The sequence below is a fragment of the Vicia villosa genome, linkage group LG4, assembly GCF_029867415.1.
Source record: "Vicia villosa cultivar HV-30 ecotype Madison, WI linkage group LG4, Vvil1.0, whole genome shotgun sequence".
Classification (NCBI taxonomy): Eukaryota; Viridiplantae; Streptophyta; class Magnoliopsida; order Fabales; family Fabaceae; genus Vicia; species Vicia villosa.
The window spans coordinates 8,723,148-8,742,850 of NC_081183.1; the positions used below are offsets into that span (position 1 = coordinate 8,723,148).

At 29.3% G+C, this 19,703-nt stretch overlaps 1 protein-coding gene and 1 long non-coding RNA gene across 4 annotated transcripts; one reads left to right on the plus strand and one right to left on the minus strand.

Annotated features, from left to right (window-relative positions):
* Nucleotides 1-1,453: 1,453 nt before the first annotated feature.
* On the minus strand, nucleotides 1,454-6,504 carry LOC131594446 (protein TIFY 6B-like). The gene is made up of 7 exons (XM_058866584.1): nucleotides 6,279-6,504; nucleotides 3,447-3,589; nucleotides 2,951-3,219; nucleotides 2,750-2,849; nucleotides 2,265-2,553; nucleotides 1,993-2,053; nucleotides 1,454-1,746 (listed from the first exon to the last, which is right to left on the minus strand). The coding sequence occupies exons 1-7, from the start codon at nucleotides 6,364-6,366 to the stop codon at nucleotides 1,599-1,601; spliced, it is 1,098 nt and encodes a 365-aa protein (XP_058722567.1). The 5' UTR covers nucleotides 6,367-6,504; the 3' UTR covers nucleotides 1,454-1,598.
* A 9,132-nt stretch (nucleotides 6,505-15,636) lies between these two features.
* Nucleotides 15,637-18,844, plus strand: LOC131594447 (uncharacterized). 3 transcript variants are annotated; one of them, XR_009281381.1, is made up of 6 exons: nucleotides 15,651-16,017; nucleotides 16,124-16,215; nucleotides 16,324-16,398; nucleotides 16,487-16,551; nucleotides 17,421-17,472; nucleotides 18,491-18,844. It is a non-coding gene; the product is annotated as an uncharacterized LOC131594447 (long non-coding RNA). The 3 variants fall into 3 exon arrangements; XR_009281382.1 differs by having other exon boundaries at nucleotides 15,637-16,017; nucleotides 16,487-17,940; XR_009281380.1 differs by having other exon boundaries at nucleotides 15,654-16,017; nucleotides 16,487-18,844.
* Nucleotides 18,845-19,703: the final 859 nt, after the last annotated feature.

Consider the following 19,703-nt stretch of genomic DNA (forward strand, 5'->3'; position numbering starts at 1 on the left):
CCATTAGTGTGGATGGAAAATTTTACGATAACTATTATTAAAAAGAAAATAAAAGACTAAAAAAATATTAATATATTTAGAAAGTCTACAAACTTATTTAACCCTTAACAAAACCTATTGACCTTTGTTTAAATATATAAAAGAGCTAACCTACTTCATTTAAAAAAAATATTATTATAGATTACGTCTCTCAGCAAAAATATGATGTTGTTGCACAATACATAATATTCACAATCTACAACCCAAACAAGACAGTGAACTTATTATCCATGGGGTAATTGATATATAGTTTGAAACTTGTTCTTAGAGTAATAGTTATATGAGTTTGGGTGACATGGTTGTTAGAGTAATAGTTATATGAGTTTGGGTGACATGGTTGTTCTTTATCGGTTTTTAACTTCATCCATATTTTCTAATTTTCCTTTTAAAAAAAATACTGATTAAGGTTTGAAAAATGTTAATTATGTTTTAAAGAAATTTTCTATGAGATGATGCGAAAGGAGTCGTCAGAGATTTTTTGAGATAGTTAGCCTAATGTGCAAACCAAATATAAATGGAGGGTTGGGCGTTAGAGACATGTGAATGGTTAATCACTTAATCAAACATAATTATGGAAATGGTGTCGGAAGATGCTCCATGAATATAGTATTTGGATGAATTATCCTTTGTGTGAGGTATAAGGCTCATGTGATTTGTGTTAGAATAATAATGCAAGTTTGAGTAAATGAAGAAATAGTTTCAATTAGATAGGAATATAGTGAGTTGAATATTTATAACGGAAGAACCCACTCACATATTTTCTTAAAAATTTAGGTGAATAAGTAGTGTGTTTCTAAAAAAATACCTTGACACTTGTTAGGATTCTACCTTTGATTGATTTGTGATTGGTTTGGCTAGGAAGATGTGTAATGGTCACTTTGGAATCTATGGGTTTCTGAAAGGCAATGTATTGATCTATCTTAAATGAATGAGTGGGATTTTTGTTTGGCAGAATGGCTTGGTGAGTACTCTTATTTCGGTATTATATGGAGTCATTATAAGATGAATTTATTGCTTTTCTGTTATCTCATATTCATATCGAGAAGAATGAGGTGAATTCAGATAGATTTATCCTTATTAGGCGAATATACTCTTAAAAATAATGTTTATATACATATCATATTTGTTCAAACAGTTTATTAATTTGCAAATTCAATTATTAATATTACAATTTTTACATTAGAATTGTTATAATCGCACTTGAGAATTTTCCTAATTTTTATGATTCCAGGTAAATTCACTCTCTTAAACTTTTTATAAGCATAATAACAATAATAATTTGAAAACTAGAATCATAATGAATCTAAAGATTGTTCAATGCTGTAATTATAAAGGAAACAATATACAACTTAGATGACAAATTAAAAAAAAAAAAATCACATGAAAACATATGATATAATTAAGAAAAATACTAAAAAAAAAAAGTGATAATAATGAAAAGCTTGGGAAACAAAAGACATATAAGTAAGAAGACCAAAATGGCTATGAAAATTCTCTGCCAATGATCAAATTAAAGAATTAATCTTACAATTAAAAAAACATATATATTATATTATTATCTAAACTTCCATACATGATGTTCTTAAGTTTGTAGTTGCTTGAGAACTTGAACCAGAAAAGTCAATGGAGAAACTTGCACTATCTGATCCAGGAGTGCTGCTTTCATGTGATTTCTTGTTCATATAGTATGGTGATGTGCTCATTGCCCTAAATATTTACAAAGAAAATACATTAGCTTAAGAAAATCAAAATCACAAAAATTATTTAAGTAATATAATTATATCATGTTAGCCTATTTGATTATTGAGTTCAATTAAATTTTAAAATGTTCCCTAAAATGGAAAATTGAAATATCATATAAATTTTTTTAATCGACTAGGTTTTCACAATGACGAGTCTCTACCGCATTAAAAAACACAAAATTTTCAAAAACACTTAGGTTTAGAACATTACCTTTCCTTTCGTTTCTCCAAAAACCGAGTCAAAGATGCTTTTCGCGCTTGAGGCAAGCATACTTGAAACACAACAAAAATTTGTTAATTATTATCGCGCTTTACAAAAATTAGAAAAATGCTAATAGCACACTCTTTTATTGGTTCATCGGATTTCTCTATTGGTAGATCCGGCAAATATATAAAATTTCAAACATTAATATAAAAAATGTTTAAAATAGTGTTAAAAATTTGTTGCTGGCAAAATAAATAAATCATATAGGTAAAATATACCTGATTGAATCATTTCTTTAGGTGCAGATCCTATAGAAGTAGCAACAATAGAAGATTCTAAATGGTTATTAGGGACACTTGAAGGTCTTAAAGATCTTAGAATTGTGATATCATTGTTGCTACTTGATCCTCCTCTTTGTTGAGAATTTGCATGAGAGGTCATTGGAAGAGGACTTGGCAATGGTGATGCATAGGATTGACTTATAATGAAACCATCTTTTTTAGAAGGAATAGAAATTTCTGGCTGCTTTTTAGTTCCATTTCCAGCTAGTAACATGATAGCCTTAGCCTAATCACAAAAATTATAAATAAAAATATTTAACAAAAATAAATAAATAAATACATATTGCAGAAAATAGCAATTAGTTCGAATTTCTTAACGCTACAATGCTATAGCAACACCGCTATTCGACAACAATTTGCAATATTTACAAAATTAAGGGACTAATTTGAAATTAAAATAAATTTAGGGTGAAATTATTTACCTTTTCAGGAGATATATCATCATAAACACATACTGATCCACCATAAAAAATGGTTAATTGAGCAGGTATAGTACCATTGGATTTGGAACAATTCCTATTCCTATAAAAAATAAACAAAAATATTCTTAATGTTCCATAAAAAATATTTTCTGTAAATTAAAAATAAATAAATTTTTTGAAAATTTGAAATTTATGATATACCTTAGGTCAGTAGAGCCAACAATGGAACCTATTGAAGGAAGAACAGATAGAGGTGTAGCAGAGGATTTAGAACCAAAAGATTGCGATCTTGTAACCGAATTAACGATGTTGATTCCGGTAGTAGCAAGATTTGGTGGAAGAACAGAACACATTTGATTATTAGATTGGTTTGATACTGAAAATATTCTTGTTTCTTGATTGCATATTGTTTGTGCTTCAGAACATTGCATAGGATAAACTCCATGCTTATTTCCTATGGTAACATTTTCCTAGAAAATAAAATACCATAAAATAAAAAAAATATCAGTTATAGTAAAAATTACAAATTCACCAAAAAAATTTACAAAATGCATAATATAAAAAATTTCTTTATAATTTTGTTAATTCAACTGAGTTGATAATTATACAGAAAGATCCGATTACATAAACCTGAGTTCAAACTCTCGATGTTAATATATTTTTTATATTACTAGACAAAAAATAAAAACAAACAAACCTGTGTAGTCATATATCCAGAAGAACCTATTGGATCCATAACAATGTTTCTTGACCTATCTTCATGAGTGTTCTTAAAGGACAAGAATTGAGGAAGATTTGAAGCATTATTTGAGAATGACCACTGCATTGCTGAACTCCTAACTGCATTCAATTCAACCACAAAATTTTTATTAACACCAAAATCGTCATATAAATGAAAAATCATCTTTAAAATAATGAGTCTGAAATCGATTTAAAAATAACCTTTTTAACCGATTTAAAAAGTCTTTTACGCCTTAGCGAAAATGTAATATAATAGATTATTATTTCCTTTTCAAAACTAAGAAAAAGCACAATGAAGATATTGATAGTGATCTAGAAAAACTACTAAGAAAAATTTGTTCTTCTCATTGCAAATCATAACCAATACATATAGGCACATATATCTCACACAACCTAAATTTCATCTACCCCACCAAAATAAATAAATAAATAAATAAACTTTATCAGCAGCAATGTGATTATTATTAAAAAACCTTACCTTAAAATTGTTTAGAAGATGCTCTGGCAAAACTTTCATCACAAGAATCCAAGGTTTTTGTTTTATTTTATTTTATTTCATATTGTATAATTATATTACATGTGACCTTGTTACTTTGTTATTTTAGTTTATTGTTACCTAGGTAGTATCTGGCCAGGTACAGCTTAGAAATTTAAAATTCAATAATAAAAGTAACAAGAAAAAATAATATTGTAGTTCCTTATGAAGCATGGCATTATTTAATCATAGTCCACCATATAATATAATTATATAATGTACTAAATTGTACTATATTATATTACCTTGCAATATTTTATTCTATATGACTTTAGTTTATGTAAACTTCTTCACAGCCAGCTTGACACTATTATAAAAAAATAATTATTTATTCTCAAAGCTTTGCATGCATCATCAATTCCCATGTTAGACTTTATTTTAATTTTTTAAATATATTTATAAATATACATATTTTATATTCTTTTAATACAATCATTCACACGTTATGATCCAAGACATTTATATTAAAAAAACATATGATACTAATATTTAAATATTTTACATCAATATTTTAATACTGCATCAAAATCAAGAAAAAGATGGACTGCATTTTTCAATTAAATATAGGAATAAAGAGCACTAGACAACCAAGAGCACGTTTTCTAACATAAGTTGTGTAACCAACCATCTAAAATAAAATATATGTACTATATATAATTTATTATTTATAAAAAAAACAAGAGAGGTGCCCCATACATTAATAATAATTTAACAACTTTTAAATTAAATATAACTATGTCTCCTCGTCGAATTTTCTTTAAAAAAATCATAATCATTATGAATTTTTATGAATTATTAATCTTACAATTTTACATAATAATATATTTTAATTTACTAATTTAAAAAATCGTAAAACTATTGATTTATGGTTCAATTTCTGTCAATAATATTTATTTATATTTATGAAGCATTAATATAAAGAAGTTATTAATATAAATTAATGTTTTTTTTGAAAAAATAAATTAAATTCACTTATTTTATAATCACTTTAAAATAAATAGATTTTTATTATAAAGTATAATTTTTTATGTATAAGCTAAGAATACATAAAAAGTTCCAAAAATATAAAGACATAAACCTTATTCAAAATAATTATTAAAAAAAATTTAACATCAAAACTATTTATTCAAAATTTGAAATAAAATATAACTAGTGACCTACATGTTTTTCTTTTTGACCCTATATCACACCACACTTTTTGTTTTGATAGAATGGATGGCAATTAAATTCAAACTTATTATCCTCATGGCCTATATATCAACCAGCTTAATGATTGTGGCTTCTTACAACAAGTTGCTATACCCTACCACCACACATACATATCAAACATCAACTTTCAACCATTAATATCATATGGACCCAACCACATGTGCTAAATAAGATTTTTCTTGCATACATAAGTAGCTGTAAGATAGATACCTTACCTTACACAACATACAAATACATTTATTTATTTGATAAAACAAAAACTTGAATTAAAATTATATATTAAATAATATTTTGTATACGATTAAAATTCATTTTTTTAAATAGTTAATTTATAATTATCAACAATTTTTTATATTAATTCTAAATATAAATAAATATTAATATAAGATATTTAACTTTAGATCAAAAATTTATATTGATTTAATTCAACTAAGTCATAACAATTGAGATACCTCATTCACACAATTCAAAAATCTATTTGTTGTACAACTATTTTAAAAAGAATTGTTATATATTTTTTAAATTAAATTTATGAAAATTTATTCAAAAATAATAGAAATTATTTCAAAACTATTTTTTTATAAACTATAAACATATTTTTATATTCAATAAATAAGATAATGATTGTTAGATATTTTAATATGATAAAAACTATAAAATTTTACAAAACATTATATATCTTAAAAAATATTGTGTATGAGAAATAAACTTTCATTTTAAATCTTTTTTTAAAATTTTATCATATAAAAAAGATAAAGTCCTAAAATTATTTTTTTAATAAAAAATTATTTAAACCACTTTTCATTTAATTCTTTAAAAAAAAAACTATAAGAAACCGACACTTTATATTGCATGGGAGGGTCCAAATTGTAGCTAAAATGTCTTTTTACTAGATAATCTTAACCAAGCTCATCCTAGAAAACTCGAACAATCTTGAACATAATCTTATCCATTTAAGGGAAAAATTTAATAGAAAAAATTAATAGAAAAAAAATAATAGAAAAAAATTAATAGAAAGTAAATAAATTAATGGAAAATTGTTACCTGGTTCTTTTGGTTTGTTGGAAGCATCTTCTTTGATTGTAATCCATGGACTATTTTTGGAAGTGAAGCCAAGAAATTCTCTCTCCATGTGGTGAACAAAATTACAAGTTGCAGAGAGAAAAGTGAAGGGTTTGATTGAAGTGAATATTGGAGAGAAGAGAAGAGAGAGTAGAAGAATGAAAGATATAAGAGAGAGAAGAAAAGAGAAATATATAAAGAGAAAAATAGTTGAATACTAGGTTGGAAATAAAAATAAATAAATAAAGGCTCGTGTTGTGTTGGTGTTTAGAAACGTGAAATGCATGTGAACCGTTGGATGAAAATATATTCGATTCTATGAAAGATGATGGTTATCGGTTGACAGGACCACCACCACCCAAGTTGGTCCTTTTTCTAAGTGCTTTTGCTTTTCTTTTTACTTTTTATGGTAAAAACTAAACATCAAGTAGAATACGGGTATCTATTTTATTTTATTTTAAGTAAGGATTATATAAAAGTAAAACGGAATATTAGGAGGATTCAAACCCGATTTTAAAATTCAGAAATGAGTTCGGAGAAAAGAAAAATTACATATCAATTGAGGCTTAAACTAAAAGATCCAATGAAACTTTGCAAAAGTCGTAAAAATTACATTTGGTAGAAGTAATATCACTTATAAAAAACTATTTCTAAGCCAACAATTTGATGTTTCAAACAATATCAGATACAGTGCAAATGTCTGTCTCAAAAAAAATCACATTCTTCGATCTCTAAAGATTCCAACAAACCGCCATCTAAATAGTTCCTTCGTTACCTTTCTTGACATTTTTCCGTTTAAAAAAAAAACTATTTCAACTCATAAAGCTATTCCACCCGTGGACCTCATTACGAATATCCATTCCGCACCAATTGACTATCACATCCCAAACCCACTTCGCTACTAAACAGTTATACAAAAGATGAACTAAGGTTTTCTTTTTCTCACTACAATGCACACAATTTGAATCGGAGTTGAGAATCATTCTTTCCGAATTAATTGATCCTTCATAGCTACCTGATTCTAAAAACATCTTCAACCAAAAACCTTAACTCTGAACAATATGTTTACTTTCCACAACAGCCTAAATGCTATCTCTCTTAAAGGTTCTGCCACCTCAACCGACGAGAATTTAATTAGTGAACCTTAACTAGTTTTTTCCGAATAACCGTGATCCGCATCAAGAAGCTAGCAAACCGAGTTAGCTACCTCCATAACCACAGAGACTTTGGCCAGAAGGTTTTGGAACAACTCCTCTTTCATCATTCTGCTTTTCGAAGCAGCAGTTCCACCAGCCCCCTCACTATTGTTTCCCCACTCCCAAATCCCTCCTTCCATTACCCCATATCTGCCACCATTTTCTTTTTACTATAAACCGCTTCGAAAATAGCCGAAAACTCTTCCTTCATAGGCCCTCTTCCTACCTAATTCACTTGCCAAAAAGGTATGACAGTACCTTTTCCCAAAGAGAATCTACAGCAGCTAGCAAATAAGTCAATCTGAGATCTCGTTCCCAAAGTGCAAATGTCTTTCCACCAAGAAGATTTAGAAGTGGAACTACTTGAACTACAACTAGACATAATTGAGTAATTTAAATTACCATACCTTTCCTTCAAATATATTGAACCACAAAGAATTCTCCCCTGCAGAATTTTCCACCTCCACTCCGACAACAATGCAACATTGAATTCGTCAATTCTTTTCAAGCCTAAACCTTCTCTCTCAATCGGCCGACAAATCGAACTCCAACCTACCCAATGTATCCTCCTTTTGCCCTCTGTTCCGCCCCACAAAAAATTATTTGAATCTTAATTATCTCTTTACAAATAGCTACCGAAGCTCTATAGAACGAAAGCTGAAAAACAGAAAGATTGCACAAAACCAATTTAAGAAGAGTGATCCCACCTCCTAAATTCAGAGATTTACATGTCCAATTGGAAAACCACTTTTTCAACTTGGTAATCAACTGGCTCCACGAATAAATTCGCCTCGGGTTAGATCGTACCATAATACCAAGGAATGAGAACATTTTCTCTTCGATCCTGCACCGTAAAAAATTAGTTGCGGCAAGGAGGAAGTGAGAATTTTGATTTATACCGATGAGTTTGCTCTTATAGAAGTTTACTCCTAAACCCGAAACAATTTTGAATCCTCGAAGAATAGACTTAAGGGCCTAAACATGTTTCCACGTACACTGCCCTACTAAAAGCGTATCATCGGCAAATTGAAGTATATCCACCAAACACATATCCTTCACATTGAAACCAGAAAATTCTCCTAATTTCATAGCCTTCCTAACCAAACTCAATAAAGCTTCAGCCACAATGGCAAATAGAAAGGGAGAGAGCGGATCTCACTACCTCAACCCCTCTCGACTCCAAACTTCTTCTTTGGACTGCCGTTCACCAAAACAGACATGTTACTAGAGAAAACAGTTGCATTCATCCAATTAATCCAAATCTCGTCGAATTTCATCCTTCTCAAAATATATTTCAGGAATTTCCAATTAACTTTATCGTAAGCCTTCTCGTAATCCACCTCGAAAAGTCAACAATTCTTCTTGTCCTTTATTGCATAATCTACAACTTCGTTGCAACTAAAACACCCTCCAACATTTGTCTCCCCAGAACGAAAGCACTTTGACTTGAAGAGATAAGAGACCCTGGGATGTTCTTCAACCTCGCCGCCAAAAGCTTTGCTAAAGCCTTATACAAACATCCTACCAAACATATCAATTGTAATTATTCAATCCTGACAGAACTCTTTCCCTAAAAATAAGAGTAAGAAAAGACGAAGTGATAGCCTTAGAAAGAAGCGCCTTACTATGAACATCGTTGAAGAATCTCAGAAAATCCTCCTTCAAAAAAATTTATTATTATCCTTTTCACTTATACTACATAACTCTGTTCTCCACTCTTCACTACTCGTTTCAATTCCTAATGTCCACTTAAATCTAATTTAAAACACAACTAATTACATATTTGCTAAGAATTGAATACATTTTATTATTATTAATTATGTTACCTTTTAGTCATTTTAAACACTTTAATATATATATATATATATATATATATATATATATATATATATATATATATATATATATATATATATATATATATATATATATATATAATTTTGACCCATAATTTATACTTTCAATTACACAATTGTTTTTATATTTACATTAATTAATGAAAGGAGACTAGATTAGTGAGTGAATCAATGATAAGTAAGTGCACATTTAAAAACATAATTAAAAACAAAATGGAATCAACTAGATGGTTTATCTTTTGTCAAACAAAAAGAAAAACCAATGGTTTATTTCATGTCTTGTGAGCGAATAATAAAATCAGTAAAGTGATTCTCCATTCGACACGTGTAATATAAAATACTTACATGTTGTATTATTTTATTTTTTGACTTAGGTTATGCACATGTTGGCTATTGATATTTTAATATATCCTTTGTATTTAACTAACTTATTTTCTATTTTAAATTAATGCGTAAACCTTTCACAAGACAAAAGTTGATAGATTCGACTTAAACCTGTGGGCTGTGCCATACCACGTATACATACCACTCTTGACAATCATATATATAATAATGGAAATATTAATCAGTATTTATCTTAATAATGTATTTAATGTCTTAAAAATTGAAATATTAAATTTTTTATAATTTTTTTTTTTAAAATGCTTAACCATTGTCCTGAGGACACTCATTAACTAGACTCGATAATAATTTATTTATTAAAAACTTTAAATTTAAATATATATATATATATATATATATATATATATATATATATATATATATATATATATATATATATATATATATATATATAGTTTAGTTGGTGGAGGTTTTTTTTTTTAACAAATCTTACAATTTACAACGTTTTAGAATCTAATTATGCATATTTAAGTTTTATACTTTAATCATTACATTAAATTTAAGTACTGTTTGTGTCATCAATGAAGAGACAAAAACAATTAAGTTTTATTTACTAATTAAAATACCATATTATAGTTTTTTATTCTTTGAATATTGTATCATAGACAAAGAGTTGAATTTGCGGAGCTTTTAAAGTTAACAAATATAATTATATAGGCCGAATGAAAGATATTAGGAGTAAAAGTAAGATTGACTTTAAGAAGATATATTGAAAAAAAAATAGTTGTTTTTTGTGGTGATTTCAAACATATTCTTTCAATTATATTCTTTATTAAAAAAAAATACTCGATCCGGTCTGAAATATAAGTAAATATTTTCTTTTTAGATTCATTGAGTAATGAATGTATTTGGTCTAAGACCAGAAACATTCATTACTCAATGAACCTAAAAAAAGAATATTTGCTTATAATTATAGTCAGAGGGAGTATTTATAATTACGGTTGTAAAAGTTCTATAAACTTAGTTGAGCAACTGTAGTAAGGTAGTGTGTGCTTGTAAGTAAGTTATTTACAACCGCGGTCATTAGCGGTGGTAATAAATTGGAAAGTTCGCTGCATTTAACTACAGTTGTAAATTGTAATAACCAACGGTGATAAAAAGGTCAGTCAACATTTTTCATTTGTACTTCATGTTTTTTTTTACTATATTGATAACTTTCATCACAGTATATAATATTAAATATTTTTAACACAACAGCAACAAGAACAAGAAGAACAATAACAAGAACAACGCAACAACAAGAATAAAAAAAGCAACAACAAAAACAACAAGAATAACAATAAAAACAACAACAACAAAATAAATAAATTGAATAGCTAAACAAGAATATTTTACCTGACACAACAACAACAACTAACATTGCTAAGTTGAATTCATGTTTTCCTTGCCTCGTTCAATTTGGAGAAAAGATTATGGAGTTCTAAAATTCGTTAATTGAAGAATGATGTTTTCAAGTTTGGTTTAGTGGAGGAATAATGTTTCGGAAATAGAAGAAGATTGGAGGCAGTAAATGAAGTTGGTCTAAGTACGTCTAGGAAAAAAGTGAATGAACTAATAGAATTATATATCTTTTAAAAAAAAAAATAGAAGGCACCACTTTTCACCACAGTTGAAATTCTAAATGTGGTGAAAAGTGGTTTGAAAATAAGTAAAAAAAAAAATGTTGGTGCTGAGATTAGAACCAATTGATGACCAGACGCCACTTTTCACCACGGTTGAAATTCCAACCGTGATTAAAAGTGACACCTTCTTACTTTTTACCACAGTTGTTATTAAGGATCGTAGTGATAAGTCTTTTAATAAAATAAAATAAATGCAGGCCCCTAAAAATCTCTTATTACTTCAATTGATTGAATAGTTGATGTAATAACATGTTACGAAAGGTATATTTTATAGTAGCGACTAAGAGGTAGTAGATACAATATTGTTCATGCAACATTAAATGCTTCATATATTTGAGAAAATTGTAAAGTTTTAAGGCTTACAAAGAATATGCTCTTACAGTGTGGTTCAACAACATCCACTGCATAAGATATCTGAAATTTTTTAGAGTAGATATCTAAATGTTAGATACATTAACATTATCATTCTAGAATAATTTTTGTTAACTAATTTTAAGGGCATAATTAAAGTCATTGTTACAAGTCCATATCATGATCTAATCAATAATTACAAAATGTTAATGGAGAGATGTACACAAAATTTATAGTGGTTTGACTCATTCATCCCCACTAGCGGTTAATCTACTCTTTAATATTGAAAATTTGTAAGGTCTTCCACTATTATGAATTATGAAAAGTTAATACAAAAGTAATTTGTGTACAATGGAGAATCAACAAAGTTGAACTTTATAAGCAAACAAATTGCTTTAGCCAAACACATATCTAAATTGATTTTCCCTTTTGTTCTAGTAGAATACTTAAATTGCCAAATTTCAAGACTTTTACATAGCAAAGTAGAAACTAAGCCAGATTTGATAACAAGACTCCTCATTAGAGGACTGAAATCAACAATATTTTATCTCTTGTGTCAATCTCTAGAAACTCTTCTAAATGCACTTCCTTGGTCTCAATGGAATATTTTTGAATATTAAAAGCGTTTAATGTGATTATTCATCCTCCAAACGCCCCTAAAACCATTGAAGTGTTTTGGATTCCCCTATAATCCCTTGGATTAAATGTAACTGCAATGGAGTTGCGTTAGGTGCTCTAGGCCCTGCTCCGAGTTGAGGTATTTTCAGAAATCATGAGTCTAAGTTTCTTGGCTGCTTTGTTAGTAACGCATGTATTTCTTTTGCGTTTAATGTCGAACTCATTGGTGCTATGAAAGCGATCAAAATCTCCGTTCAAATGGAGTGGACTTTTCTTATGTTAGAAACAGACTCTAAATTGGTTTGCAAACTTTTTCAAACCCCCTAATGGTTCCTTGGATCTTAAGTAATAGGTGGTTAAACTATATTCAATTAGCTTTCAATATGACGTTCACAGTCACCCACATATTCAGAGAAGGCAACCACTGTACTGATAAGTTAGCTAACTTGATATTAGATATTCAAGGAGATCATTGGTGGAACTATATCCCGGACTCGATTAAATCTGACTTTGTCCGTAATCGTTTAGGTTTATCTTATTATCGTTTTTGTTAATGTGAGAGGGTTTCGGTTTTTTGTCTCCCTACTTTTTTGTGTATCTCTTTTTATTATTAATTATATCCATTGGTGTTCCTCCTTGAACACCTTTATTCAAAAAATATATATAAAAAAGTATGTACAATTTTTCTTTCGAAATAAATGGAGAAATGTTTTAATTTAGGAGATAAGAACAAAGTGAATGAAGAAAGGGTTGTTGCTGAATTAAAGTAAGAAAATTAAAGAAGGTGGAAGTTGGTGAGTGATGAGTTGGTCCCAAAGAGATAGATTTATAAATAAAGATTATCTTTGGCATGAAACACTACTTTATGTGATATATATGTTATCATGAAATAAATTTATGAATAAACTATAGTATTAACTATATAGTTACATATTTTTTATGAACTAATTATTATTTAATTCTTGTTACGCAATAGATATTAGTATAAAGTGATGGTTTATATTAGAAGAATCTAGTGTTGAAAAAATGAGTGGAAATAAAGAAATGGCACATGGATAAGAAAAAGAGAGAGAAATGAAAGCATGTGCAAGAGAGGAAGTATAATGTGCATGTGATTGGTGAGTTTAATCAGATTTGTCCCCACGAGTCAATTTAATTAATAACAACAACAACCTCGTGGTGTGTCCCTCTATTATTTATTACTCCATTTTTTATGTCAACTTCACCTATTTCTATTACTACCATCTTTTAAAAATATCGGAAGTCGTGATATCAACATTTTGATTAGGTTGAAAGAAATATTTTTTTTCAAATGAAGATTCTATAGTAGTTGAGTTGGGAGACGACTCTTCCTAGTGACTTTAGCCTTCTTTAACTCTTTTCTTTTTATAAGTAGTAGAGTTAAGTCTATAGATTATTTTGCTATGAGGTATTCTATAATCTAAATTATTTGAAGAGTATGTAATGATGGGATTTTTAATCGTATTATAAAAATTGAGAAAGAGGTGGAGGAAAAGAGTGTTTTTTTTTTTAATTTGGAAATACTTTTTAGGTTAATAAGGGATGAATTTATGTTTATACTAGGGCGGAAAAACGGGCGGTGGTCCGTCGAGTCGGTCCGCGCACCCGCGTAAAAATGATGAGTTGGATTGAGATTTTGGGTCCGTCGTCTACACAAGTTCGTCCCGCCAAAATCCGTTGTCTGCCTAAGCTCGCCCTGCCAAAGTTCGCCGTCTGCTAAAGTCTGCCTCGCATATTTGTTAAGTTTGTCTCACCTTAAGCCAACGTTTTTTTAGTTAATTTTAATAATTTAAATTCTTGATGGTTTTATTTTATACATTTATTTATAAATATATGTAATTTTTTTTAGGTAAAATTTAAAAAATATTTATAAAAAATTATTTTAAAAAATAAGTGAAAAATTTAATTGAAAGGTAAAAAAAAGACTATTAATTTATTAAAAAATTGAAGAAAAAAATAAATAAATAATTAAGCGGGCAAGTCCGCCAATCCGCCACCTTGACGGGGCAAGCATGCCTTTTATGTCCATTTTATTTGGCGGACCTGTCCACCTCACTTGCTTTTTGACGGACTTTAGACAGGAAGACCCGTTTTGCCACCTCTAAAATTCTATTTTTTTTTTAATAAACAACAAATCAAATGTTTGTCTAAATTATGCGGTAGGGACTAGTATGTGATTTTGTTAGTTGGTTTTAATCTATAGATAGTGGTTTTGGTGGTATGAACTATATTTCGATCATAAAGAAGTTGATTTTTATCTGTTTGGGCATTTCTCTTGTCTGTAATATTTGAATTGTTGTTCTGTTGATGGTGTATTATTTTAAATATTTTATATGTCTTTGACAATCCTCTAGGGATTCAGGTCTTCTTCTGCCTTTTCACTCTGCCATGCCTTCTGCTTCATTTGTGGTCATTGGATTCAATTTAAGGATTTGATTTATCATGTTTTATTTCATTTTATTTTCTTATTTCTTTTTTTCTCCACTATTAGATTAAAGTAGAATGGGGTAGCATGAGACAATAAATTGGAGAGAATTTAATTTCGTCCCCTAGACATTTTCTATAGTTTAAAATTATTTACAATTGGATAGTTTTTAATTTTTTTATCAATATATATTTTCTATTAAAAAAAGTCTGAAGATTTTTAATCTACACAAATAAATGCATAAAGTAAATTAGAAAATATAAATTGATAAATAAATGGAAAAACAAATTTGATTTGATTTACTTTTTATCTAAAATATTTATAAATTGTGGTATTTATAAAAAAAAAATTATTAGCATTATATCCATAGAACTCTAGCTTACAGAAATAATGTCTCTTTTAAATGTTTTTTTTTTTTAAATAACGTGTGAGGGCTCTTCGTCTTGGGATACATGGTGTTTTAGTATTGGTTGGTTTTTTTATTTGCGTGATACTAGTTGTTGCCATATTATGTGCATGTTTTTACTGTTCAAATTGAATTTTTTTTATTGTCCAACAATTGTAATTAATGGCACCAAAAATTATGGAATAAGATCTTAATCGTCTGATTGTCAAACTTTATTAGACTTTGATTCTTTTTTGTGTCTCGTGACATTCGTGAGCCCTAATCTATAATATAAGAAAGGAAATTGTTCTGAAAAACACCCAAATACCCTTCCTTCTAATTTTGCCACCTCTCCAAAATAGGGGCAATTTTGGTCATAAATTTACTTTTTTCAATTAATGATGTCATATAATTGACTTTCAATTGTATAGTTGTTGTTTTGTGCCTTTGCTCTTTAGGGAATGAATGAATTGATGATGTCATATGGAGGAACTACAACTTAATGGTTACTGAAAAAGTATATCTTTTTGAATTGCCAAATAGCTGTATCTCACTATCTTAAATTCAAAATTTCAATTTCTTCTCTCTCTCTCAGTCCTTTCTCTCATTCTTTCTCTCTTCCTTTCTCACTTTCTCTCTCACGTTTCTTCTCTTCCCTTTCCTTTTTCTTTCTTTCTTCTTTACAAACCGGATGGTACTCTATGATACTCTTGGAGCGTTTCTGGTATGTCCACGGAAACTTACGGAGCTTCGAAACTACTGAAGATGTTGTAGTTATTGTATGTCACTCTTCATGTTAGGGTTTGTGGTGAATTTTGTGCAGGGAGGATTTGGAGTATATAAAGGTATGTTTTGAGTATCGGTTATGAAATTTCTTCGATTTGTGTCGGTTATGAAATTTCTTCGATTTGTATCTGTTTCTGAATTGTTTGGTTTTGTGTTTAAAATTAGGGTTTTGGTTTTGTGGCTAGGGTTCAATAACGGGAAAATTACGGTTTTAAGTTTATAGATTTATCATCGGTGTTCGGTCGAAGAGGTTGCCGGTGAGTATTCTGAAAAAAGTTTGATTTCAACCTTTATTTTCGATTTGCCAACGAAGTGACATTTTTTTTGTTTGCTTACAATGTTTTGTTAATTATTTTTTGATGAAGGTTTGAACATTGTTGCTGTTTTATTGTTATAGTGCCCACAAAATCAATGTTTTGTTGTTGTTGGTCGTAAACAAGGTTGGTCCTTCGGTTTGTTGATTCAAACAAATCATATATTGATTGCATTAATTGTTGTTGAGGTACAACTTTGAAACTGTCTTTGCAGCATCTTTGAAATTGCCTTTAATGGTGGGAACATATTCGGTGTCGGCTTTGCTTCGTCAAGTGCAGGTTGGGAATTTTCGTAAGCTTGCTATCTTGATATGAAACATGACTAACTTTCCAATAACAGTTCCAAGTTCCAAAAGAATTTTGTTTATATATGATCCTTCTTTTCTTCTTCTAAATTTTATGTCATTAGAATCTTTCAGGCAAGTAGAATTGATTTGTTTGATATAGTACTTATTTCTTAAAGGTTTCAGTAATTATTTATTAATTGCGGCAGGCCGACACGTACTTGATGTTGCTAACCACTAATTTAGATGCATTTTATCATCTTAAAGACTGTTGGTAAATGATGATTCAATCTTACTATTGTTACTGGTGATGCATACTTTAACTATATTTTCTTCCACATGATACTTTGCAAAGGTACTGGTTCAAATGTATAACTTGGAGGTACTGAATAGTTGAATGAAATATATATAAGTTTTGATCTAAAATTATTTAGTAAGTTATTGTGGATTTTCTTGGGTTGGTTTATAATTTGGCATGGGAGTAAGTCATTTCATTTGAGAATTTCAAGCTTAAAACAGATTCAAAGTGATTTAATTTGAGTTACTGGTTTCAAGGTTTTGAGAGTTAAACTAATTGCAAAATGTTGTTGTATGTTTTAACATAATGAGTTAAAATATAAATGATTACCTTAGAAATCACAAGGTCATGTTCACGTACAATGAATGTCTAATTTCAAGGAAGCTTACTGCAGAAGGTAATCCTTAGATTCATGTGGAAAGGTAGTTTTACTATACAAGTTCCCTCCATGTGTTGCTAACTGGACTAATAATATTCAATTGCAATTCTATTTGTTTGAACTAAGACTTTTATCATAGCTCTGTACTCATTGAATTTTTTGAGTTCTGATTTTCTATTTCCATCAGGGTTCGGGGTGATCCGCTTGCTATGTCGACTATGGTGAGACTGAGATTAATTGTAAGTTGAAATTCCACCTTAATTGATTCTGGTTTGAATACCATTGGAATTTTTTCGTTTTCTATGGTTGTTGCTTGGAGCAAAGGGGTGTCAATCGAAATCGGGGAGACGGCGGTGGCTAAAGCATTTCCTGCGGTTTTACAATGGTCTGTGATGGTAGAACTACTTGTGGGATGTGTTGATATCTACACCATTTCACCATGCCTATGTTACCGCCGAAAGAATTAAGAAAGCCAAGAATTTAGAGTTACTTCTGACTGCCGAAGGAACAATTGGTGCTAGACGAATCGGGAAACTTTTACTCCAAAGGCTGAAACCTTTTAACTATAACCTTTTATATCATGATAGACTCAAAATGGAGCCTGAATTGGAGAAAGAAATTGAAGCTAAGTTTGAAGAGGACGTTGATAAAATGCTTCCAAAGTGCGATGTAATTGTTATCAACATGCCTCTCCTTGATAAGTTAAAGTATGAGGTGGTGTTATAATGTTAGAGTAGTCATTTATGGGGCCACTTATGATATTCCATCAGTATATGATGGTTTAATTCCTCACATGAATGTGTTTTAGTATCATTAATTCTTTTAGAAGTTATGTAACTTTTTGTTGTCTTAGTAAATAATAAACATACAAATTGTGTTTATATCAGTAGATAGGATGGAAAGAGCATAATGGTGTTTCATGTGTGGTCTTTTGTTGGTCTGTCAAACCGTCTCTAAAATGCTTATGTCAGTAGATAGACTTAAATAAGTCAATCTTAAGAGGCATTTCATTGCTAATAATAGGATGGAAAGAGCATAGTGATGTTTCATGTGTGGTATTTTGGTGAAATGTTTTATGTCCCTGTATATTGATGTAATACATCCATTAGACTTTCTAAACCAGTTTTACTTTATTTTGTAATTTTCTTTAACCTTGTCAAATCATAAATAGTTTTACTTTATTTCCAAATGGAGCATGCACCAGTTGATACAAATCAATTATATTGGCCTTCTAAATGTTTTGTTCTTATGTTGCAGGAGTATTGTTGGATGACATGTTGCTGATCTTGGTGTTCCTGAAACAACATATGTTGCTACTACAGCGGCTAATGGAACATTCTCCAAAGTTTATTACGTGAAGAATCTCAAAACTGGCGAAGGCGTAGCTATAAAAGTAATGGACAAGGAGATCGTTTTCATGCCGAAGTCTTAGTTTCATAAAGTCTTCTACTTTTATGACATAGGGTTTAAAGTTTCATAACTACTTTCAAACACACTCAAATTTGTTTCCTCTTTCATGCATCCCTTTAAAATCTATTTGAAACTTTGCACACCACATGTTTGGGATTGTTACAATTTAAAACCTTCACTTATATAGCAGATTGAAGTAAAGATTTGCAATGCAGTTAACTTCAACAAAAAGAAATCAAGGTCACGTTATGACTTTTGATAGAGATGCAAATTCTGATAGTAATGAAGTGCTTGTTCTGATAGTAATGAAATGCCTCTTAACATCAGCAACATTTGTATCTGCTATCTATAATCTCACTCATGCCATCACCTTTATCATGGCCATTTCATGTGGGTAATAATAATTAATCATCACCATTTTAATACAATTACTACTAACTAATTACTTCATTTTAATATCGACCAAAGAATACCAATATTATTACTCAAGTACAAGCTTAATGTCTACAATGGCAATACAACTTTAATGTCTCAGCTTGAGCTTTAATGTCTCAGCTTGAGTGGTAAAGATATATTGGATGTACATTGAAGTCTTGAAGAGAAAGCTTTTACGTAACAAGTTGAGGTAATTTTAGCTGATGGATAATTAACAAAAGCTAAGGTGGAGCAACTTAATAATCTGCAAAAGTAAGTAGTCAAATGATGTCAAAATATTTTTATAAATGATGACAAAATACAAAAATTTATTCTTGTATACTTAAACATAAATAATATTTGTATACGATAAAAAAATTTATTCTTGATCTAAATATTTTTATATACAAAAGATGGTATTTATGATCAATGGTAAAAAATATATTATTGATCTAAATATTTTTTTCTTTTTTAATGTTATATTTAAAATAAATATATCATGTAAACAAATGCGCGTACCAGACCAGAACCTGTGCGTATGCACGGGTTTGTTACTAGTAGATTTAAGAAAGATTTGACTCTGTCTTGTTCAGCCGCAGTTTCACTTGTCTAATTCTGGTTGGATCAAAAAATGACAAGTTAATCC